This window comes from Podarcis liolepis (genome assembly GCF_965112155.1).
Source record: "Podarcis liolepis genome assembly, chromosome: 3".
Lineage (NCBI taxonomy): Eukaryota > Metazoa > Chordata > Lepidosauria > Squamata > Lacertidae > Podarcis > Podarcis liolepis.
In genome coordinates, this window is record NC_139557.1 from 34,286,819 (window position 1) to 34,311,945 (window position 25,127).

At 43.0% G+C, this 25,127-nt stretch overlaps 1 protein-coding gene across 3 annotated transcripts; it reads right to left on the reverse strand.

Annotated features, from left to right (window-relative positions):
• Positions 1-1,995: 1,995 nt before the first annotated feature.
• KLHL31 (kelch like family member 31) lies at positions 1,996-21,485 on the reverse strand. Of its 3 annotated transcripts, none has more exons than XM_083495607.1 (4): positions 21,292-21,473; positions 19,224-19,367; positions 15,917-17,120; positions 1,996-4,571 (listed from the first exon to the last, which is right to left on the reverse strand). In XM_083495607.1, exons 3-4 carry the CDS (start codon positions 17,086-17,088, stop codon positions 3,839-3,841), a joined length of 1,905 nt encoding a protein of 634 aa, XP_083351733.1. In that variant the 5' UTR covers positions 17,089-17,120; positions 19,224-19,367; positions 21,292-21,473; the 3' UTR covers positions 1,996-3,838. The 3 variants fall into 3 exon arrangements, with proteins under 3 accessions (XP_083351733.1, XP_083351735.1, XP_083351734.1); XM_083495609.1 differs by having other exon boundaries at positions 19,224-19,619; positions 21,397-21,464; XM_083495608.1 differs by lacking the exon at positions 19,224-19,367 and having other exon boundaries at positions 21,397-21,485.
• Positions 21,486-25,127: the final 3,642 nt, after the last annotated feature.

Here is a 25,127-nt window from a genome sequence, read left to right on the forward strand (position 1 = left end):
CATCCACGATGCTAGACTTTTTCATCTGTTACTTTGAACACAGGTACAAGCCATCTCCATTATGCCTATACAAATTGTTTTGTGCAAAAAAAAAAAAAAGGTGTACACTTGTTTATTGGTACAGCACCACTATTCTGTACACTGGTACACAGATTGTACATATTTTGAATTTAATGTGTATCTCCCACTGAAGTCTAATCCCCATCTGAGTCAGTAGCTCAGTAACTCTGTATTGTGGTTGCAAATTCCATATTTTAAATGTTTAATATTTTAACTATTTGCTGTATGAAGAAGTACTTTCTTTTGCCTGTTTTGAATCTCATCATTTCAGAGTCAAAGTTGAGCAGATGCATCTCTGATTGAATTCCCTCCCATGCTTCATAACTGCATAGCCTGCCTCAGAGAAAGCCACAACCCTACTAAACTTCAAACGGGATGAAAAGTCCTTCTTAAGGGCTCCACTTTGTGCAAATGGAGGCCTTGGCCAATTATGCGAAAACTTGGAAAATAAAACTTTCTTCCTACCTGACAGACTGCCTTCTGTTCAATATTTCCCATCTCCTAATTTTTCATCCAACAACATGACCTCTGCAGGCAACTACCATCCTTTATATTAATGAAACTGCTATCTGGAAACAAAAGAGCCCGGCGAAAACAGCATCTTTTATAGGGTCAGGAACTGGACTGCAAAATTGACAGTGACAAAAAATAAAAATGACAACATGCGTCACCAAACTCAAGACCTAAACACAAAATCCAGCTTCCTTAACCTTCACTTTATCTCAATGCATTCTTCATGTACACAGAGGGCCTATGCACACTCTTTTCCTTCATCAGCTTGCATTCAATGTCACATCCGAGGGAGACAAACATACGCTCATGTTTAATAACATGCAATCTTTACCCCTCCGAACGAGGGAGGGCATGGGAAATGGTGTGCTTAGGCCTTATACCTATACATCCCATTTAGATCATAGGCAGGCTGACCTGAATGGCCTACTTTGGGGGGAGGTGAGGGGGTGTAGAATCCCTTTGATCTGTCACTCACACCAAGCAAGTGTGTATATTCAGAAAGACCTAGTAACACTGAAGGAACAACTGGATTGTAGAAGTGACCCTTAGTCTGCATTCTTGCCAGGGCTGGACGCCACAATTGCCCACAATTGCCCCTAGTTATGTAGTGTTGCTGCAAGGCATTGTGGGAAAACTACAATGGCAGCTGCCATAGGAACCAACTCCTAGGGGCAGAGAGGGCTTTGCCTCCCACTCCGTAAAACATTCGAGGGTCCTGCGCTCCCCGCAAGTTGATGGGCATTGCCATTCAAATAGTGTGCATGCGTCACGTCATGTGACCAATTATGCAGGGTGGGGCTTACCTGCCCCCCCATATTTTATTCAGGTTGGCACCCCTGGCAGCTGCCCATCACTCATCCGTGTACTGAAAAAGGGGCACTGGGAAGTGATGTCAGCCACTGCTGTGCGTGACTTTTGTGTAAGAAATGCCTTGATGGATCAAACAAAGGTTCTAGTCCAGAATGTTGCAAGAATCCCAGCAGGCACCAGAAGGCCCACCAGGCATGGGATGGCAGCCTGACTAATAATAATAATAATAATAATAATAATAATAATAATAATAATAACAATTTATTTATACCCCGCCCATCTGACTGGGTTTCCCCAGCCACACTGGGCGGCTTCCAACAAATTATTAAAATACAGTGGTCTGTTAAACATTAAAAGCTTCCCTAAACAGGGCTGCCTTTAGATGTCGTCTAAAAGTCTGGTAGTTGTTCTTCTCTTTGACATCTGGTGGGAGCGCATTCCACAGGGCGGGTGCCACTAGCGAGAAGGCCCTCTGCCTGGTTCCTGGTTCCTAGTAGCTCTTGATTTTAAACCTATCAGAGCCTACGGTCCCAGCCCCCCTGCCATGATACTTAGCTTGGGGACGGTCTGCCCATAGAGCCACTCCTGATTTATTCTACTTCCCTCTCTCTCTCTCTCTCTCTCTCTCTCTCTCTCTCTCTCTCTCTCACACACACACACACACACACACACACAAATAAATAAACAAAAAACCCAAAACAATTTGGGTCATTTTTTTCTTGCAGATTGTGAAGAGACAGATTATTTCTATTTTTTACATTATTGATTTGAAATATGACTCAGCAACACGGATAGGGCCATTCAAGTATATAAACAGTGGGGGGAGGGGACGCTTTTCAGACTCATCTAGTTAAAGCTGGCTATTCTTCTTCCATACTACATAATATAAGCAATTCAAGTGGTAATGCTTTATTAAATTAACAATAAGGTGTTGGATTCCCAAAGTTTCCCTTGTCATTCTACCCTAAACAATACTACTTAAAACTACCTTATTGGACCAAAGTGTTTTTTTTCCAATTTCAGCTTACCTATTACTATGAGCCATTAAGCTTATATTTTAGAATACCACGTGGTTAGTTTTTGTTTTTTTTAAAAGTAATGTACAAACCTTTTTTGTTGTTGTTATAGATCTAATGCAGTAGTGTTTACAAAAATGCTGTAATCCCCCCCCCCCCAGTTTTTAGATTTTAAAAAATAGCTGAATGGTATGACCGAGATGAATTTCAATTCAAGCTGCAATCCTCTGCTCACTGCTACAGAAGTAAGCTCCATTAAGCTCAATGGAGCTTACTTCTGAATACACAGGCAGAGCATTGAGTTCTTGGAATACAATCAGGAGCTGTCAAGATCAATGGGGGCTTTGCCATTAACTCAGTAAGGGGTGTGTGTGTTGTATTATTACATTCCTTCACAGTGAAAAGGCTGTTTTTTAATAGCAGCTCCTACCTACTCTTCATCCGATGGAGCGGCCTTCCTTAACTTGGTGTTAAGGAAGATCCAGTTTCTCAGTCCACCAGATCTGCAGCCCAGCCTGGTGGCCTGTGCTGGCAAACTCTTTGTGGTACAGCCCCGGGGGCGCCACCTATGCTCCTCCTGCCTCAATGTCAACCGGGGAAGTTCTTCCAAAAGTGGCCCAAATTTGAGCATAAAGGCGCATGAGCTTAAGCCTATTTCCTCCCCCCAAAATAGCTCAACAACTCTGGTCAATCCAATGAGTATATCACTGCCAGTTTATTTATAGTGGGAGTAGATCACAGTCTCTTGGAAGTTGGACGTGCCTGATCTATGTTAATTAACCTAGAACAGAACTTTTAAGTGAAAATGATGTTATTAAACTGGAGAAAGCTGGCCAAAGTCTAGAAATGCCAGAGTTGAACTTCTGTAGGTCTGCTGTCTCACCCCTGCATGGAAATTATTGAAGGAAGGAAATCTAATGCATATGCAGGTAACATTTTGGGGACTCTGAGATGTTTGACATAGCCCTATGCATTGCAACCCAAAGAGACTTTAAAATATTAAGTGGGATACAAATTGATTAAAGAAGAGAATAGTCCTGGGATAACGGTATGTTAGTTTTACATAGCAGGTGAGTACTATATTTTCAAATATATGTTGGATGTCTTTGCCTATCCTCTTTTAGGCCGAAGCTCCAACTCTTGAGAACTTTATCGAAATAAGCTGTGCAACCTGGGAAACAGCTCTCGAAAGAAGCAAGGTGCTTTTAATGTTTAAAGTCAGAGGCCTGTGGCTTTGTCCTGATGTGGTAAATGCCTTACATTTTTTAAATTTCTCAGGTCATACCATGCATTTCCAATGACATGAAAATGGGCTGGTTTTGCAGAACCGAAATTCACTGGCAAGCAAAGGTCGCCTCCCCCACCCCGCCCCCACCCCTTCCTATAGGCACGTAAAAAAGGGTTTAACCTAGTCTTTCTAAAGCTACGTTTTAAAATACTTAAATACTGACTGGCACGGAAGATACTGAGCTAGCCCTGGATTCCCGGGTTTTGGTATTGGGCATGGCAATGGTACAGCATGACACTCCGACAGTGGCCTCCGGCAACTCATCCTCCTCGGTCCATTCATTAAGACCAGGGTTGTAGCACTGAATGCACTTCTTGTATTTCTTTTCTATTTCGTTCCAGCCTCCCACCAAGTAAATTTTCCCATTGAGGATGGAAGCGCCGGCGGTGCTCACACCAGTTGGGAGAGGAGCGGCGTAATTCCACTGGCCGGGGTAAGAACTGTAACACTCCACAGGAAGCACGTCTACCCTTTCCCCTCGGCCTCCCAGTTGGGACCCTCCCATGACATAGACCTTTTCCCCAAGGGAAGTGGCGCAGTGCCACCCTCTCGGGGTACTCAGGCTGGGCTTGTCTTGCCAGCTGTCGCTAGCCGGGTCATACATGCAAACCGAGCGGGAATAAGCGTTATTGATGTAGCCTCCGGTGACCAGGATCCTACCATCTATGACCGCGCTAGCATGGCAGCACCTAGCCACCTCCAGAGGGGCCTTCATTTGCCATTGATTAATTGCCGGGACATAACATTCGACAGAAGAGAGACACCCTTCCGAGTTGCGGCCGCCCACTGCGAAGAGGAGACCGTTGAACACGTTCAGGCTGAAATGGGTGCGCTTTTGATTCATGTTGGCCAGGTGAATCCATGTGTTGAAACGAGGGTCGTACCTGAAAGAAATAGGGAGGGGGAAAGGATTACTGGTGCGATCCAGATACGAACTTCATCTACAGCTCTAAGTCACAACATTTGCATTTGCTGTAGCTGCCACTCTCTTGTTTGCTACTTTTCTCAGAAATGAAGACTCCCAAACATTGCCATTATTAAGGGCTAAACTAGATACAAGCCCACCATCGGATCTTAGCTTTTCCCAAAGCTAAAAGCAGCGATCAGCCCAAAGTGAATCATAATAATAATTAAATAATAATAATTGATTATTTATACCCCTCCTATCTGGCTGGGTTCCCCCAGCCACTCTGGGCAGCTCCCAACAGAATATTAAAAGCACGATAAAACATCAGACATTAAAAACTTCCCTAAACAGGGCTGCCTTCAGATGTCTTCTAAAAGTCAGATAGTTGTTTATTTCCTTGACATCTGATGGGAGGGCGTTTCACAGGGCTGACACCACTACTGAGAAGGCCCTCTGCCTGGTTCCCTATAACCTCACTTCTTGTAGCGAGGGAACCTCCAGAAGGCCCTCAGTGCTCGGTCTCAGAGTCTGGGCTGAACAATGGTGGTGGAGATGCTCCTTCAGATATACTGGGCTGAGGCCATTTAGGGCTTTGAAGGTCGGAGCCATGGTGTGGGCCAAAAAGGCTGTATTGCTCTCTTATCTCCTGTACAGTGGTACCTTGGCTTACAGACACTTCAGGTTACAGACTCCGCTAACCCAGAAATAGTACCTCGGGTTAAGAACTTTGCTTCAGGATGAGAACAGAAATCATGTGGTGGCAGCGCAGCAGCAGCGGAAGGCCCCATTAGCTAAAGTGGTACCTCAGGTTAAGAACAGTTTCAGGTTAAGAATGGACCTCCAGAACGAATTAAGTTCTTAACCCGAGGTACCACTGTACTGTTTTCCTAGTTGAAATCACCCCCTCTCCAAAACTGCTCATTGCTTATATGACATACCGTCCAACTTTTCCAGAGCCCAAACAAAAACGAGTATCTTCCGAAATGTGCTCCTGAGTGAGTCATGTGACGTACACTGTGCTCTCAACATGAAAATTCACTTTTTTCCAGAGTAAGGTCTCACAGGGCACCCCAAAAAACCACATGTTTTTGGACACCATGGGAGGTCACAGCCCCCCAAAAGTGCTTTTTTGGAGGGACAACATGGCATGAGAGTGCAGCACCCAAAATGGCTGCTGCAATCTTGTGTGGAAAAACGTGATGTCCTGTTTTATTCCTGGGGAACTTTGGAGGTATGATATGGCAGCTGGATATTTTCTGCTATGGAGCAAATAGAAGTTTCAGGCAGGAGAGATGGTCGACTGGAGCCCTGCACTACCTCGTCTTTGCTCTGCACCCCCAGTCGGCACCTGGTTAGGTAGCCGGGGAAGGGGCGGAGCAACAGCCAGCAACTAACGGGGGTATCACCCTGGCATGGGAAGCTTACACAGGGTCACAAACCCGGCCCACTGCTTTGATGAGTGAGCGGTAATTACATCCAGACAGTGGCATGTGGGAGAAGATAAAATCTTCCTTCCCTGGTACAGTGGTACCTCGGGTTACAGACGCTTCAGGTTACAGACGCTTCAAAGCTATAGACTCGGCTAAGCCAGAAATAGTACCTCTGGTTAAGAACTTTGCTTCAGGATGAGAACAGAAATCGAGTGGTGGCGGTGCAGGAGGCCCCATTAGCTAAAGTGGTACCTCAGGTTAAGAACAGTTTCAGGTTAAGAACGGACCTCCAAAACGAATTAAGTTCTTAACCCGAGGTACCACTGTACTGTGGTCCTATTCATGCTCATACATGCATCTTCATAAGAAAAGCCCTTCTGGATCAGACAAAAAGCCTATCTACTCCAACTTCCTGTTTCCCACAGCAGTAAACCCAATGCTAGGCATGAAGGCAATAGCCGTCTCCAGCTGTTGATGCTCAGCAACTTGTATTCAAACGCATACTGCCTCTGATCTTCAATATGGTGTGTATATAGCCATTGGGACTTGCAGCCATTGATAACCTTGTCCTCCACGAATTTATCTAACCGCATTTGAAAGCTGTCTAACTTGGTGGCCATTTATCTTTGGGGAAACAGAACTTTCTACATTGGGGGGTCTAGTTCATAACCACTTGTACCTCATGAAAGATGACTCATATCTCAGCTAGATAGCATTACCTTGGTTTCAGGCATGGAGACATGTAAAAACAATGGAAAAACAATGGCACTGAAAGAATGATCCCAAGGAAAGCATAAGAATTGCAATATTGGCTGAGCTGCTTGCTCAACAGGTCCATAGTTTAATCAACGAACAAAATGGGGAGGCAATGAATGAAACCATTTGACATCGATCGTGTTAAATTATTGTTGTACTAGCAGCAGGCTGGGTTCAGCAAGATGTTTGAATCTCGCCTGGTAACAGCTCTGTAATAAAACTAGGTTTAATAATATGCACATTTCATATTATTTATTATGTACTTCATTACATATTTCCCCCCCATTATGTTCCAGTGAGTGATACATAATTAAGTCATACTCAGAGTAGATACAGTGGTACCTCAGGTTACATATGCTTCAGGTTACATACGCTTCAGGTTACAGACGCCGCTAACCCAGAAATAGTGCTTCAGGTTAAGAACTTTGCTTCAGGATAAGAACAGAAATTGGGCTCTGGTGGCGCGGCGGCAGCAGGAGGCCCCATTAGCTAAAGTGGTGCTTCAGGTTAAGAACAGTTTCAGGTTAAGAACAGACCTCCGGAATGAATTAAGTACTTAACCTGAGGCACCACTGTATATTAAAATAATTGGGCTTCCTCTGAGTATAACTAATGTTGGGTACCACCCAGTAATTTGTTGTGTGTGAGTACTGGAAAAAGCTTGAGTTTAGTATGCATATTGCATCTATTCTTTTGATTCTGACATGTGGAAAATCAAACTGCTAGCTCACTAATAAAACCAAACTGAATGGGCATTTAATATAATCTCACTGCTCTTAGTCAACTGATTTCATTTGTTCCTAGTTATTTACCAGAAATGTTTGAAATACCCAGTGACTATCGTACATGAATGCTAAGACAAAACATGCATATACACATACAAAAAGAGAGATGGAGAAAGAAAACTTCTCCCTTGGAGAATGTTCTTACTATTTGTTAACGTTGTTAAAAGTACATGACTCAAAATCTAACATTGGAAATGGCCAGAAATGGCACGTTGTGGAGTAACATATTCTAGTTTCATTACATTTTATTATATTCTCTGTGAAATGAGCCCATCTGTTATTTGTATGTAACTATGTAAAATGTATGTATTTATTCATTTACTTTATATGCTGAATTTCTGCCAAGGCACCTAAGGTGGTTTATAATTTACTGTAAATTTGGGAGGAGGGGCAAGAGAAAGAGGCTGTCTGGTTGGATCACACAAGAAATGAGGGAGTATTTTCTATTGACTTTCTGGGATCAGAATTTCGGTCCTGGCATTCTTGTGGCCACTGTAAACACGTCTGGCTTCTCAAGTCATATTTACAGTACCTTCATCCCTTTCCTAAAATGTCCAATAGCACTACTCATAATACTTCAGATAACAGTGAGGAAATGGTAGGATTAAAATCCTGGCTTTATAGTAACTTCAGAAAATATAAAAAATTCCTTCCAGTAGCACCTTAAAGACCAACTAAGTTAGTTGTTGGTATGAGCTTTCGTGTGCATGCACACTTCTTCAGATACCACTTCTTCAGATCTGAAGAAGTGTGCATGCACACGAAAGCTCATACCAACAACTAACTTAGTTGGTCTTTAAGGTGCTACTGGAAGGAATTTTTTATTTTGACTATGGCAGACCAACACGGCTACCTATCTGTTCAGAAAATATATTAGCCCAAATGTTTAGAATTTGGGTAACAGAATCTTCCAATTGCAATATAGTTGCTGCTAGCCAGTCTGATTTGTAACATTTGCAATCTACAAAAACTTATGCTACAATGAACCTGTTTGTTATTAAAGGGGCCACAAGACTGTTTGCTGTTTTCTTGGCAACAGATTAATATGGCTACATCCTTAGAATTTGCCCTGTGAGAACGGAATATTTGTTGCGTTGCTATATGTTGCTAATTCTAAGAAGCAGGAAAGAAAGTATTAACTCAAAAGAAAATAATATCAGCCTTGTTGTTTAGTTGTCTTGCAAGGGCCTACAACTCTGCAATAATATAAAATAAAATAAGGTTCCTCAATCTCTGTATTCCTCTCTCTTCTGATTCTGCTTTCAGCTACAAAAAGAAAAAAAGTTTGTGATCTGCTATAATTTGGACATAGTGGCTGTTTCCAGACAACCTGTTTGCCAAGCATTTGCCAGATTTGTTTATACAAAGTTGATCAAGAGGTTAGACCATGTCAGCTATTTATTGAGTGTTCATTCTAAGCTGCATGTGGGGAGGTTATACAGGGTTGCATCAAGCAGTTGCTATCCCATGTTTCTAGGGCCTTTTCCCATCACTTTTTATAATCACAAAAAGTCTGTTTCTGGGGAGAAGCAGCAGTTCAAATATGCCAAATGAACTTTACTTGCTTAATGTGCATTTGCCAGTATGTGACTGAATCCCACCCAAAAATACTCTGGATATATAAGCCTATAAAGTACTCTAAAGCATATAAATACTTTTGCTGGTTCAAGTTACGAAATACATTATTTATATCCTGTAGCCACAATTCAACACAGAGTTAATATTTATAATTATAGGTTCTATACCGGATTTACAAAATAAAAATAAAAATATGGAGCATTCTTTTAATGCTTCATTTTTAGTGCCTATTGAATGATAATTTTATGACCAGAAGTAAATAATTTAATTTCAAAATTATCAAGCCTAAGCATGGCTTTGGGACTGATAGAAAGGAAGAGCAATTTGATTTCCATTATCTTCCCCTCAGTATATGATAATACTTAAGATTAGTGCTCAAAGCACTTCACTAGTCCTTTCAACAACCCTGTAAGTTATGCCAATATTATTGTCCCCATATTTCAGAAAGAGGCTGAGACAGAGAGGCTCGTCTAACCATAACAAGTGAGTGGATGGCATAAACTCAGTCCGAAATGAATAATGGCCATGACAGAGAGATCACCTTGCTTCAAGGTACCTGTTGAACTAATGGCTGAGGAGAAATTTGAAGCACAGATGGCCTGCTAAACAACCCCATTTCTCCAGTACTGTTGCTATTCATGTGCCACTGCCCCACCCCAGCAGAGCTAATAACAGCTGGAAGTGTGTGACTTACAGTGCTGGAAATGGCATGTGAGCAAAGGATTAAATACTATTCAAAATAGCACCACAGGGATTGTTCATTAGCAAAACCAACATCAAGTAGACTCTTCCTTGTCAGTTCTGCTCTACTACAAGCTCTTATGTTAAGCCGTGTAGATGGACTTTGCAAGATGGACTAGATGAAGGAAAGATAAATAAATATGGATAGATACCTTTTAAAGCCTTTTAATGAGAGCTAACATTGAGGGACGCGGGTGGCGCTGTGGGTTAAATCACAGAGCCTAGAACTTGCCAATCAGAAGGTCGGTGGTTCAAATCCCTGCGACGGGGTGAACTCCCGTTGCTCGGTCCCTGCTCCTGCCAACCTAGCAGTTTGAAAGCACGTCAAAGTGCAAGTAGATAAATAGGTACCGCTCCGGCGGGAAGGTAAACGGCGTTTCCGTGCGCTGCTCTGGTTCACCAGGAGCAGCTTAGTCATGCTGGCCACATGACCCGGAAGCTGTACGCTGGCTTCCACGGCCAATAAAGTGAGATGAGTGCTGCAACCCTAGAGTCGGCCACGACTGGACCTAATGGTCAGGGATGCCTTTACTTTTGGGGGACGTGCTTGACTGAGCAGGGCTGAGCCAGGACTTAGCTACAGCTACAGATACACCTACTGTATTCCAAACTCTGGTTATCCCAGTAGACCTTGGGTTAGGATTGCTCCCAAAGTCCAGTTCTATTTTAAAGGCTTGCTTCATCTTAAATTAAGGAACTAGCCAGTGGTAGGGCTGTTCCTGAATAGAGTTTGGAATAAGGTTAGGTGAATAAGGAATAAGGAAGGTGAAATGTTAGAAGAAGAAAAAAAAATGCAGCATAATGTACTTCCCAAACCAGTGGTTGAAGTGCCCTGGATATTCCCATTAATGCCCATTGATGCCAATGGGCACTATTCTTCCAGGGGTAATAAAAGCTGCAAACCACTTGGGGCAGTCCCATAGAAAATCCTGCCTCACTTGTCTGCTCCCCACTCCCAAAGACATAGTAGACTGCTAGCAATGTGTAAACTCAGCAAAATCCATATCAGCCCTTGAAGCCTGAAGTTGGAAATAAGAACAGTGAAAGGGACAGGATGGACCACAGTGTATACCATCTTGACGGCTTCTGAGACTTTCAGACAGAAAAGAGGAGATATGGATTGTGCTTATTTATTAATGAGCTGGTTGTATGTAAAACTGAGGATTAAATTTGGCAAAATGTGAAGGGTGGGTGACGCTGGGAGATTGGCAGCGTTGTGGGAGGGATGTATATTATATATTTATACCAAAAAATTCTAGGGGTTTCATTTTCACCCTCTGCACACCACACCAGTGAGGCTGAATGGTTGATTACTGGAGCCAGATGTCAGACAACAATGTCCAAGGCCACGTTAAGGAGGAATGCATGCATGTTGTCTGGGGGAAAGCAAGATCTGTTTTTCTCAGGCAAAGTGTTACTCAAGAGGTATCAGAAGGAAATGTTTGAAAATTGATGAACGACTCTTCTAGAGAGATAGAAGAGGATTTACTCTACTCGATTGTTTTGAGGACAGGCTATAAGAATATATAAAAGCCATAGCAGAAACTGGTAATTGAACAGTTGATGTGTGGGAAGAAGCGATGAATGTATTTTGAAATGAGAGTTGGAAAAGTTATTTTATTGGGAGCACCAAAGGAAGGAGGGAAATAGAGGGGATATCTGGGGTGAGAGGAAAGTAAGTGTTTAGATTTATATTGAATTTGTATTAATTTGATGAGGATTTGTTAAAAATCATGGAATATCAATAAAAATAATTGGCCAAACCCCCCCCCCCAATGGAGCATCACATCTGACTTGAACCTATGGAAATGTAAAGGCTCTCTGCATGGCTGCTAGAAATGTGTCTCTGTTTTAAATGTGTTGGGTGGATATTTTTGAAAGAAACACATATCAAATAGTATCCGAGAGTAGGAATGCCTGTCACATTTAATGGTACAAGCATGGTAAAAACCATGGTGAAACCATCCATCTTTGCCACAACCCACAATCCATGAGAATCTAGACATAGGGGCACCTTGCTCTCCTGTGGGTGATCCTCATATAAGACTGGCATCCATACACGGAACTCACTAAGCCATTTCCTCTAACATCCCTATAGATACATGGAAGAAATGAAGGAACGTTCACGACAGTGTGGAAGGATTGCCTCATGAGCATTCTCAGATTCACAGTGAGGAAGCTGCCTTATAGGCCAGACTGTTTGCCCATCTAGCCCAGTTTTGTCTCCTCAGCCAATCTGCAGTTCTTTGACGTGGAGATGCCAGGGCATCTTAAAAGCATGTGCTGTACCCCTGAGCTACAGCCGCTGCCCCAATTTAAGGGATCATACACATTGCCTCTTTTGCTACATATACAAGTGTTGGGGAAAACTGCGAAGGGAGTTATTTTCTCATTCCTTATGCTATGCACAAATACTCAGCAAAATACAGTGGTACCTCGGGTTACATATGCTTCAGGTTACATACGTTTCAGGTTACAGACTCCGCTAATCCAGAAATAGTACCTCGGGTTAAGAACTTTGCTTCAGGATGAGAACAGAAATCGTGCTCCGGTGGTGCGGCAGCAGCGGGAGGCCCCATTAGCTAAAGTGGTGCTTCAGGTTAAGAACAGTTTCAGGTTAAGAACAGACCTCCAGAACGAATTAAGTACTTAACCTGAGGTACCACTGTAGGTACATGATGTGCGTTCAAGACACTCAATGCAATTCTGCCTGGGAGCCAAGCATAAGTCAACTCTGAGCTTCTGGGAGGAAGAATGGGGAATTTATAATAAACAGCATGAGACCTGGGGCAGCAGTGCCACCAGCGGCCAGAGCCATAGCTATGAAGGGGCTAGCTGGGTTTTTGCCCTGGGTGAAGCCTCCAAAGGGGCACCATTGAGGCTCCCACCCTGTTTGTGTGTGTGTGCAAGTGCGCATGGGGGAGTCTTTGACCCGGGTGGAATAAAGTCTAGTTTCGCCCCTGCCAACAGCCAAATCTACCTCACAGGAGTATTGAGCAAGGGGGAGAGAAATCATGTGCACCACCCTGAGTTCCTTAGAGTAAGGCAGGATAAAAAGTCTGTGTGCTTTTTCCCCTACCCATGTCCATCACGTTTTATCATGTTTGAATTAAAATTGGTCATGTATTCATTTATTCAACTCACCTTTCTTAGTGCTTCTGGCCTTCCCATTGGTGATAGTCAATGAAGTTCAGTTCAGAGTAGACCCACTGAAATTAATGGGCCTAACTTAGTCATGATGATTAATTCTGGTGTGTCTACTCTGAGTAAAACTTCATTGAATACAACTCCTTGATCTCCTAAGCCATTTCAGGCAGTGTTAAGAATACCTCCCTTGCATCTGAATGACCAACCTGGAGGATGGGAAAGGTTTATGTTCACATTAAAAAAGAGAGAAAGAGAGTTTATGGGCTGCTGTCAGGGATCAGCATTGTTGGGCACCTGCTAAGGCGGGCACCTGCCAGCAGGGGGATCACAGTCAACTCCTGAAACCTCCTCTTTGCTGCTTCTGCCTATTTACCTGCCATTGCCAAGCAAGTGAGCAGGGAGGAGCAAGAAGAAGCCGCATTGGCAAAGTGAGCAGAGGGAGCAAGGGCTCTTTGTGCTGCCTTCTTTCTGTGGGAGGTGATGATGATTAAAACCAAAGGGAGAAGGAAGCATCGAGACAGGGATGTGGGCATGGGTCCACTGAAGCTTACTGAGAACACCTTGCCCAAACGTTTTCCCCAAACCTGGATCTCCAGCACTGGATGGTTTTCATGTTAAGATTAACATGGTTGCATCCCAGCCGATTGGATGCTGTGCGGAGTGGTTGGCCAGGCTAAGTAGATGGCCATGCCCCTCCCCAGGGCCGCCACGGATTGGCTCATTTGAAGGACGGGTTAGGCGGGAACCTGTGAGCTTCTGCGGCCCAGGAGCAGACAGGGAAACAATCTAAACCTACTCATCCAGTGGAGAGAGGAGATGCCACGCCAGGCTGCAACCGCCGATCAGTGGCAAGATGGTAAGTGGCCATTCTGACCCAGTTCTGGCTGCATGGTCACATGGTCACAAGAGGCTCCCAGTGCAAATCTTTCCACCGTACACCATATGACCATCATGGAGTTTTAGACATTGAAGTTCGGACCCATTTGGAGATTTTTGTATAACAGGAGTAATAAATACTGAGCATATATCCCCGTAGAAACGGCAGCGTAACAAGACATGAGAGACAGTTTCTACCTCCATCAAGCAGGGGCAGACTCGTTCCACGTATGGTTTACCCTCGAATCTGCCCTGCAATAAGGCAGATGGCAGCATAAAACTTAGGGAACAAGCTGTACTACCAAAATGCTTAAGGTTTTAAACGACAATTTTAGCTTATATTTTAGCGATCAATACACACACACACACACACACACACACACACTTCTGCCGCTATAGCTGAATTGTCTCTGTTATACCCAATTGCAATTCAATGTATCCCTGTTGTGTTTTATGATTTGCCTGATATTGTAAGTGACTCACAACTGGTCTGTGACCGTAATAATAAAATTCATTCATTCATATGACCATCATTTACAGAAGCATGATATATAAACCACAAAACTGTCTGGGAAACATAGCCACTTCTACATCCTGTACAGTTCCTAGCTTAGTGTTGATGCAGCGCATGTTGTAGGAAAAGGTGGGAAATCAGTGATGCCATCACACGATCACCACCCCTCACATTTGAGAAGCCCAGATGCATTAACCCCACACCTCTGTTATCATCGGATACTGGCTCCAAGTGTGTTTGTGGTTTTCTGTGCATAAAAGATAGTGTGTGTTTATTCTCTTGAGCATGGCCCACTGACAACTTTAATATTGGCAATATAACCCAAAGAGATAAAGAAGATAATGGGTCCTTATCCATGTTGTAGGCCAGGTGAGGGGTACCTTTGTCCCTCCAGAGGTTGCTGAACCACAACTCCCAGCACCCCTGTCTTGCTTGGACTAATGGGATAAACATCTGCAGCCCCGTTCCACACTCCAGTTGTAGGGTAATAAAGCAAATGCACTTGATACCTTACACCATTTAGAATCATAGAATTGTAGAGTTGGAAGGGACCCCAAGGGGCAATGCAATCTTTTGCCCAATGTGGGGCTCAAACCCATCACCCTGAGATTAAGAGTCTCATGTGCTGGCATATAGGCCAGTAAATATATTACTATGACAAAGAAAAGGAAAATGTGCCTGTCTAATCCTATTTCAAATTAATATGCCAACTGTGAAGCAGCAACAGCTCTCGGGTGGAGACGCATTTGAGTCTTATCCAACATGCATATCATCTGAGACATTTGAATTATTCAGGCGTTCATAAGGGGACTTAAAACACACAACGAATGGGGAGCGTGCATGAGCCTGCTTGCAGTGTCCCCATTGTCTTCCACGGCTGCAGGAGGCTTTCCTGCAGGAGACAGTCACCCTTGAACATACAAATGTCAGTGGAAACAGGGAGTGGAGCTAGCATGCTTGTACATGCTTTTTCCTCTTTGCAACATCCCTGTTGTAAACATATAAATAGGGACGCTGTTAATCTAACTTTGTCACAAAGGCAATTTTTTCTGGCTGTTTTTTCCTTCCAAAAATAATAATTGACCTCTGCAGGTACAGTGGTGAACAACTTGGATTAAGAACACTGCAAACCTACAAGTAGGTGTTTTGGATTGTGAACTTTGCCTTGGAATTAGAACATGTTTTACTTCTTGTTGAGTGTGTTCCATTTGTAAATTGAGTCCCCCACTGCTATGGGAAAGCATGCCTTGATTTAAGAATGCTTTGGTTTAAGAACAGACTTCTGGAATGGAGTAAGTTCATGAACCAAGGTACCACTGTATTCCCTTTCGTCACGGCTTGGATGACATTTGTCAATCACAGGCACCTATGCTAAATACAACAACCTCAATCAAGATTGTTCTTCCGTTGCTGTTTATGCATCTGCATTTCCCTCTCCCTCCCTCTCCGGAGCTGTTATGTGCTGAACATACTACCTCTATAAATAACCAGTTACCTGCAGAAATTGCTGACCGCATGCTTAGCCTGATTCCTGGCATCATTCTGGTCTTCTCCACCTGCCACGTAGAGGAATCCATCCATCACGGTGACGCACTGGTTGAAGCTTTTAGCAGGCATCTCAGTAAGCCTCTTCCATCCGTTGTCAGGGTCTCTGTATAAAATGTCTCTGCTAAGGGATTTCTCTGTTAGAGCTGGGCGTCCCCCAACCGTAACCAGGACCCGTAATCCTCCACGAATCCTTGTTCTCCTAGACTGCAATGTATTCTGGTGGTAGGGAAGCAAATGGTAATTCATGGCATCTACTAGAAGTCTATGGCAATCTGCATCTTGCATCATTCTTGGTACAGTCTGAACATAATTCACCAGGTCTTGGGCAGAGATGGTACCAAAGCGAATGTTGCTCAACAGATCCGCAGCATATTTTGCTCTTTTTTGGTCAAATTCCAGCCATCTCGTTGCAATTTGGAATGCAACGAGTTCAGAAGGCAACTGCAAGTCATCGTCTGCAAGAAGTTCATTGATCCGGTCAAAAGTGAGCTTTAAGAACTGATCTGATTCGGAAAACTCAATGAAGTTGTCTCTGATGAATTTCTGAGCTGCTTCCTTTGTGGTTTTGAGTCCATATGTCTCTGCGATGTTGGCAACATACATGCAATTCTCCACATTGATTTCTTGCATCAAAAAATCACTGCACATCTTCACAAGGGTATGAATCTGAAGGTAGATGGCTGTGGAGATGATGCTACCTATAGTATACAGCGAGAGAGTGAGCTTTCCTGTGTAGGCATATGCAATGACAGTAGCTAGGCCCAGGGGTGATATATCGTTGAGGTCCACTCTCTGAGTTGATGGATCTTTCTTCAAGATGTTGTGGAAGTAGTCACTGCAGGAAGCCATCACCACCTTGTGGACATCAAAAGACTTTGTTTTGGTACCGATGACTAAATCACAGAGAAAGTTCTCCAGCCTCATCCTGCACAGCCCTTCCAAAAGGTTGGGACTGTAGAGAGCATCGGAAACCTCAGTTGAGACACAGCTGAAGCCATTCCCCCCTTCCAAAAGGCCATTCAAGCCGTTCAGCTTGCTGAGAGGACCATCTTCCACGATGATGGTCAGCTCATTGATATCCACCTTGCTCTTTTTGACGTTCTTCTTCTTGGGCGCCATGACTGCAATATAATATCACAGCCAGGAGCTAGCTAGAAGAAGGAGAAGGAGAAGGAGAAGGAGAAAAGGACAACTTTTAGACCCGTATTTCAGTGCATTGGTTTTCAGCATCTCACTGAAAACGACTGCAAAGCATCCTTTGCAGGCGGCAAACAGAAACAGAAAAATAAGAAAAGTGGACCAGCAGGAGATTACGGAAAACTCTGCAATCACACACATCTGTAACCTCATGCAAGGTGAATAAATGTTGCTTGGTAAATGGTGGTTTGTATCTACTCAGTGTCAAGTGTCAAACTCGAACTCCCCAAGTGGTTTGTAAAAATATAATACCAAAAAGAAAAACCAGCTGAAATTACAAACATCAATTTAAATGTCTGCTGAAATAATAAAAATATATTCAGAAGTTCAGTATGGAGTGGGCTTGTCTGACCTCAACTTGAAGGGAGTTCAATAAGTTATGATACTTACTGAAAGGCTGACACACCCCAAGTTGGACACTGAGATCATGGCAGGGAGCCCTATTAGTGGTTTGCTGTGGGCCAGAATCTGACTCATGTCAATGAGTTGAGCTTTTAGAGCTGTGGGTCCAACTCGGCGGAACTCCCTGCCACAAGAAGTTATACGCGGACACTATCCCTACAGAGCCTCAGATGCCTGGTTAAATCAGTTTTTATTTTTGGAGGCTTTTGCACCCTGAATGCTTCCAAGATGTTTTGCAGCATTATTTTATATAGGCGGTTTCAAAATTAGGTTCAATTTCTGTTTTAAGTTATGTATATCGTATATCATGATTGTAAGCTGCTTTGGGACCTACGTAAAGAAATGGGGGTATATAAAATTTTAAAATAAATAAATAAATCTCTCAGACCAATCTGCTTCACAGGGTTGCTGGGCCCATAACAGGAGAAAATTGTGCATTGTCCTTGAGCCCCATTTTTTCTTTTTTCTTTTTTTGTAGTGTGGGCAAGCTGACCAATAGATAGGATTCGCAGCCCAATCCTAAAGCACATTTAGTACGAAGCAAGTCCCACTGGCTGAAGTTCTGAATCAGTATGTTTCGGGATTGGGAGTGTGCATATTTATTCACTTAAACTGGAGACTGCCACTGTCCTTCATATGTAAGAACAGACTGCTCTTCTCTTTTGTAGATAGACTCAGCGGCCTGCTAAAGCCTGAGGGAATTATTTTCCTCCAAAACAGCATGACTAGACTAAGAGATAACAGTGAAAAAGAAACATACAATTTTGAAATAATAAATCAAGTTTAAAGTTGTGGCTCTTTTACACCTAACTACTACTGAATTGGGTAGAACAGGCCCACTGTAGTCTTTCAATCTGTTTTGATGTACATAAAAAAGAGTTTATTGTATTTTTAAAAAATTACCTGGGGAGAGGGGAGATCATTGGGTTGATTTGTTTTTATTATGTATTTTGTGTTTTATATTGTATAGGACAGAATCCAAATTTACTTACTTACTTCATAATAATAATAATAATAATAATAATAATAATAATAATAACCTGTTTTAATTATTTTCAGGACATTTTATATACAGCTTAACATCTTTTGTCAAAATCCTTAAGCAATTTACAGATATTATGAAACCAAATTATAGTAAATGGTATACATTAAAATAAGGTGCAGAAAGATAGTAATACAATAAATGCACTGTAAAAAATCCAATAATAATACAAAAACAGCATAGATGAATTTTTAAGATGGGTTCACATGACAGTTTTCCTCATGACAAGTAATGTTTCTTCACTCCTTGCCCATGTGGCAAACGCCATACAACACTGAGTACAGCACATGTTTATTTTGCATTCAGCTGAATTCGACAACCTCCCTTTTTTTCAGACCATGTAGTAGTTAGGGATCTGAAATGGTTTTAAATTATATAGAGCTCCAGCAAAGGACCAGGAGTACAGGGAAGCAAAACAAAATCCTACTTGTAATGGCAGGAGAATGGTTATGGATGACCTCCATATTTATTTACACCTCCCCCACTGAAATCAATAGGATTTATCTTTTGAGCAATTGCAGACAAGCCTAATTTACACTTTGTCCCCACAAAGCACTTGCAGATTTGCACATTCTGGTTTTCACCAAACCAGCTTTCTGGTCAAAACTCTCACCATGAATTGATCCAGACTTCCAGCTGAGTGCTCTGTCACATGACATGGGAAACTTTCCTGAATAATTCAGTTGCTTCTTCCTCCTCATAAGACAAGTGCTATGCTAACCTCAAACAGCATTGAAGGGCACCAGGCTGGGTGAAACTGTTGTAATGCCAAAAGCAGAAAGCCAGCAACCCATCTACAACTCAGGCCTGTAGGGTTGGTAGAGGGCCAATGAGAGAACAACCCTCCAAGTCTCCCTATTTTCCAGGGACGTCCCTGATTTAGAGAAGTCATCCCAGTTTCTGATTTGATCCCGGAATGTCCCACTTTCCCTTGGGATGTCCCTATTTTCACTGGAGAAATTTTGGATGGTATGGAGTTATCTGACGCCCAAGCCGTCTGAAGGGAATCCTGTATAGGGAAGTTTTTTTAAAAAAATATTAATGTTTTATTTTGTTTTTATATATGTTGGACGCTGCCCAGAGTGGCTGGGGAAACTCAGAAAGATGTGTGGGGTATAAATAGTAAAAATTATCATTATGGAATGGGACGTCCCTATTTTCATTGGAGAAATGGAGAGCTGTCAACTTTCCCCTTTTCTTGCGAGGAATCCTATGCGGAATAAGGGAATTTCCCTTAAAAAAGGGAAATGTTGACAGCTATGGAGAAGTGTTGGAGGGTATGTGACAAAGTGAAGCATTGACCTACATGGATTTGATAAGGTAGACTAGGACCTGAGTTCAAATCCTCTCTAAGCCATAGAGCATAACTTTGGACCAGTCACTCTATCTCAGCATAACCAAACTCCAAGAGTCAGTCCTGAGGATAGACTAGTGAAGGGAGAGGACATATATCACATTTGATCTGCTTGGAGGAAGAGGAAAATCAAGATGTAATGAACATCTTAGATCAAGCGACTGCATCGGCAGCCTGAAACAAGCCCCTGCAAGTTCCCTTCAAAGAGCGCTGCCAAATGTTAAAACAGGCAAGGGTTAAGGAATGCTGTATAGTGGAGTACCATCTGCATTAGCTCTTTCTTGCACAGAGTTTTTTAAAAGCATGAACCATTCAGCATTTTAAGTATAGAAAGGAATGGTTAGTTCCTCTTTCAGGGGGTATGGCGTCCACCCGTCACCCAGTCCTTCCTGCTAGGTGGCAGCTATGTGCAAGCGAGCAAGATGATTGTGTGTGTGCTAGAAGCATCAGCCATCGCCTGCGTACCAGAATGAGCAGAGGTCCCAGAATGTCACTTTGCCAAAGTGGCGGGTCAGCTGCTCCCCCCCCCAAGCTGCATTCCTCAAGCTGCATCTGTTGAAAGCTATCAGGGACGTTTCCAAGAATAGCATCGCTCTCTGGGGTCTCTCAAAGCCACTTGCCATTTTAAGGCAGGTCCAGTTTAAAGCGCATTTCATGCTTGGGGTTTTAATTCTTTTTAAGGGAGAAAAAAAGAAATATTGCCAGGTATACATTTGCAGCCCTTTCTGTTCTCCATTACTAAAAAAAAAATTTCTGTTTATTTCATCTGCACAGGTTGAAAATAGCCAGCATGCTTTGGATATGTATCAATTCTCTCTTAGCTGGCTATGCCAATATTCCTTTGGCAAGTGCAATGAACATTTAAAGGCAGCCAAGTATCCTTTACATATTTAAAGCTTAATATGAGATCTATGTAAGGATTTGTAGCTCAAGTTTTTTTAAAAAGAAAATTAAAAAACAGATTTTATCAATATTTAAAACCGTTGTTTTTCTACAACAGGGAACTGCCGCCAGCCCTGTGAAATTTTAGCAGCAAAAGTCCTTGCGGCTTTTTCTTGGAGCAAACTTTCACCAAGTTACTTGTCAAAAACTGTACAGGAAAACATGTAGTTAAAGGAAAGCCTTTGCCAATTTCATTTTCCTCAGGGCCTCCCCCCCTCCCCATAGCCATAGCTGGCCACATTAAGTTTGTAGCCTGGAGGGAATTCATCCCAGGGCATTTTCAGCTCTTAAATAGAAGGAACACCACCACCCCACCGCCTAGGAACGCTCAGAAACCCAGAAAGCTAATCAGCTCAATAAGAACAGGATTAGAGAGCAGCCTTACCCTTCTCAGCAACAGAGCCTTCCCAGGACTGACCAGCACAATGTCTACGAGAATATTTCTTGAAAAGAATGAGAAAAGGCAAGGGGAAGGGGAAATGGATTTCACCTGAGAAGTCCTAGCTAGCCACAGAAGTTTCTAGTGTGACCCTGCTGCCACTGTGGATGAGAGAGTCTGGAGCCTGCGCTCTGGGGCACTTAAAAAATGACCCCTCCCTCCCATCCTTTCCTGTCACCCAGAAGGGTTTATGTTTCCTCTGCTTGCTTGGCTTTGACTCTGAAGTCAACTTAACTGGATGTCTACAGGATAATAAAATGAGGCTTAAGCTCCTAGAAATTACATTCCTTCCATCACTGCTGTACTACGGCAGGGTTACCGTTCCACCGTAAATGACTAAAAACATTGTCCTTAGAATAACTACATTTTTAAAAAACCTTCGCCCCTCTGAACTTTGGTTAACTCCTACTGAAAGTTTCCCCTGCTCCTCCCTTCCAGCAGGTTTTCATATACAGTGGTACCTCGGGTTAAGAACTTAATTCGTTCTGGAGGTCCGTTCTTAACCTGAAACTGTTCTTAACCTGAAGCACCACTTTAACTAATGGGGCCTTTTGCTGCTGCTGTGCCGCTGGAGCACGATTTCTGTTCTCATCCTGAAGCAAAGTTCTTAACTCGAGGTACTATTTCTGGGTTAGTGGAGTCTGTAACCTGAAGCGTCTGTAACCTGAAGCGTCTGTAACCCGAGGTACCACAGTACAGTGGTACCTTGGTTTAAGAACAGCTTAGTTTATGAACAACTTGGATTAAGAACGCTGCAAACCCGGAAATAGGTGTTTTGGTTTGTGAACTTTGCCTTGGAAGCAGAATATGTTTTGCTTCCTGTTGAGTGTGTTCCATTTGTAAATTGAGTCCTCCTAGGAAGTGAATGCACATATTTCAAGGAAGGAGGGGGAGTAAAGACTGCTAAATGAAGAGATCTCTGATAAATAAGATAAGTCGGAGGAACAAGAATAAATCATGAGAAGATACGCCAAGACTCGGTATGGCAAAGGGACTGGATGGGGGAGGGGGAAAAAACTTTCCTTTCTTTCCTCTATGTGATTAAACAAGAATCCCCCCCCCCCCCTCACAAGTCAGAAATGTCGTTTTAATGACTTAAGCTGTGGATTTATGACTGTGTGGAGATAAATTTTCTAACCAAAGCATGTTTTCAGAAGATCGTGGAAAATATAAGAGCTTTGGAATGACGCAGTTAAAAATACCGTTGCCATGTTGGCAAGCTCTGTCGGAGGACTTGAGTCTGGGAGGAGGAATAGAACTGCTTTTATATTGTGTGTGAGACTCCTCAGAGGGACTTAAGAACGACAGATTGCGAGATAAATGATGGAAAGAGCGATGTTATTTATGAAAGCGATGATATATGGAAACCATCTCGATATGAGGATTGGACGAACAGAAAATTCACACAGGATTATAATTGGTGTTTATCGGCTTAAGGAGATTATCAGAAGAGATCATAAAGAAAAAAATAAAAAAATATATGAACAGGATGAGATGTGGAAACAGCAAGATAAGACTGGATAGAATTATGAACTTTATTTGGACTGATTTGGATATTAACGCAGTAGCAAGAATATGATCGGAATCCCCCTTCGGAACTTGAAATATGGGTCCCCTCAACAAAAATTTAAAATTCGGCTTTGTAATTCGGAATTTATGTGATGTGATGTGATGTGATTTGATTGGTCGGTTAATAATTTTTTTTTTTTAAAGTAAATTGAGTCCTCCTCTGCTATGGGAAAGCACACCTTGGTTTAAGAACGCTTTGGTTTAAGAAAGGACTTCCGGAATGGATTAAGTTCATAAACCAAGGTACCACTGTAGACTGAAAGGCTGTAAAACTTTTTATGGATTTCGTTGTAAATTGGGGTGTATAGGGTATTAGGGGATGGGGAGTATCTCTGGTGAGGGACACATCGTGCTTCTTCTCAAGAACTTTGTCCCCTTTTGGTCCCCACCCTGCACTCAGCTCTCACCTGTGGCTACTAGAAGCTGTCAGTGCGTGACAGTGGCCACCCCCTGGGAATGGCTTCAGCAGGCCGGCTAAACAAGGTGAGGTCAGCTGATGGGTCTCAAACCCTTGGTGAGTTAGGGGCTGGATCTACAGTGATTTGTAAAAACACTTTAAAAACCCCACACATGTAATATAACTCTCAATGCAATTTTACATTGGCGACCGATCACTGCTTTACAGTGCCCTCTGGTGCCACACTTTTATAACACATTTTTAACATTTTCACTGACCAGTGTAGACTAGCCCAGGACTTCCTCTGCATGTGAAGACAAGCTCCGACAGATTGAGCATACGAGACCAGAAGTGGGTCCAATGGTCAAGAAGGTGGTTTATGCACATGCTGGAGGAGAAAGTGAGGGGGAGATGGAACCTGTCAACCTGGGAAGGTAGCCCATCTAGGAGAAGGAAAGCTCTGATCATAAACCTCTGCTGGCTTGTGGGATATATTTTGGAGAAGAAGAGGCTATGGAGAAAACCCTACACAAAGTTAGAGTGGAATCCCTAAGATCATGGGTAGGCAAATTAAGGCCCAGGGGCTGGATCCAGCCCAATTGCCTTCTAAATCCAGCCCGTGGACGGTCTGGGAATCAGCATGTTTTTACTTGAGTAGAATGTGTCCTTTTATTTAAAATGCATCTCTGGGTTAGTTGTGGGGCATAGGACTTCGTTCTCCCCCCCCAAAAAAAATAGTCTGCCCCCCCCACAAGGTCTGAGGGATGGTGGACCAGCCCCCTGCTGAAAAAGTTTGCTGACCCCTGTCTAAGATGGATGAATGACATCCCCTTCCAGCAACTCCTGCAGTCAATCTAGTGTCAAATGTATTGCTCTGCTTTCCTTTGGACCACATTAGCAAGGCCAAGAAATAATCTGGGCAGCCTTACCATTGCAGACCATTTGCCCTGAACATTTTGGAAACTGTTCCCCTTCTGCAGCATTTAGCCCCATACCCTCTAACATGTCCAGCCCCCAACCCAGGCTGTGTGTCTTCCGGGCCATGTTCTCAGGGGTGTCACGTGACTTGCACGTGAGCCCGGAGCAAAAAAAAGAAGAAAAGAAAAAAAGGATGTCCCATAGAATCATAGAATCATAGAGTTGGAAGAGACCACAAGGGCCATCGAGTCCAACCCCCTGCCAAGCAGGAAACAATTTAACCAGAGCAGTTGAGGGGTATGTAGCCCTCCATTTGTTTGTGTTCCCAGCTAGTGTAGAAGAATTCAGCCTTGAACCACTTTAGTTCTGATTCTGAAAACGTTAAGCCAAAGGGAGGTTTATTTATTGACAACTGTTGGTGGTGCTGGAAATCATTGGCGCATGATGCCAAGGCCTAAGCAGCTAACAGAAGCCATTAAGATATAATCACGAGGTCTCTCATTGGCCAAGGGTGTGAGCCAGCCCTTAAGTAGGTCCTGGCAATGCCTTGTGTTTCATAGGTCAATATAGGTCAACTGCACTTTTTCTCAGTCCACAACCGTTTCTTTGTGAGCTACTGAGGACTGTTTATTTTCTCAGCAACTGCTGTAAACTGAATTTGATTTCCCGCGTGGACATGCGTCTGAAACATAAACAAATAAAGCACACTTAGAGTTGACATCAGGCAGCAGTTTTGTAAACTGAACGGACAGAAAATCTCTTCACCTACAACATCAGTCCTTAGAGTAAGAATGATCTTGCTTGGCAGAGAAATGCTGGTTGGCCCGCCATGTCTCCTCGATGAGAAAATAAACTTCCTTTCCTTCTTATAACTAGGTTTGTTGTTGTTGTTGTTGTT

Coding starts and splice junctions, on each gene's coding strand:
- KLHL31 (XM_083495608.1), bottom strand. CDS start 17,088: ATGGCGCCCAAGAAGAAGAACGTCAAAAAGAGCAAGGTGGATATCAAT. Junction 4,572..15,916: donor GCGGTCAGCAATTTCTGCAG/GTAACTGGTTAT, acceptor TATTTCTTTCAG/GTACGACCCTCGTTTCAACA.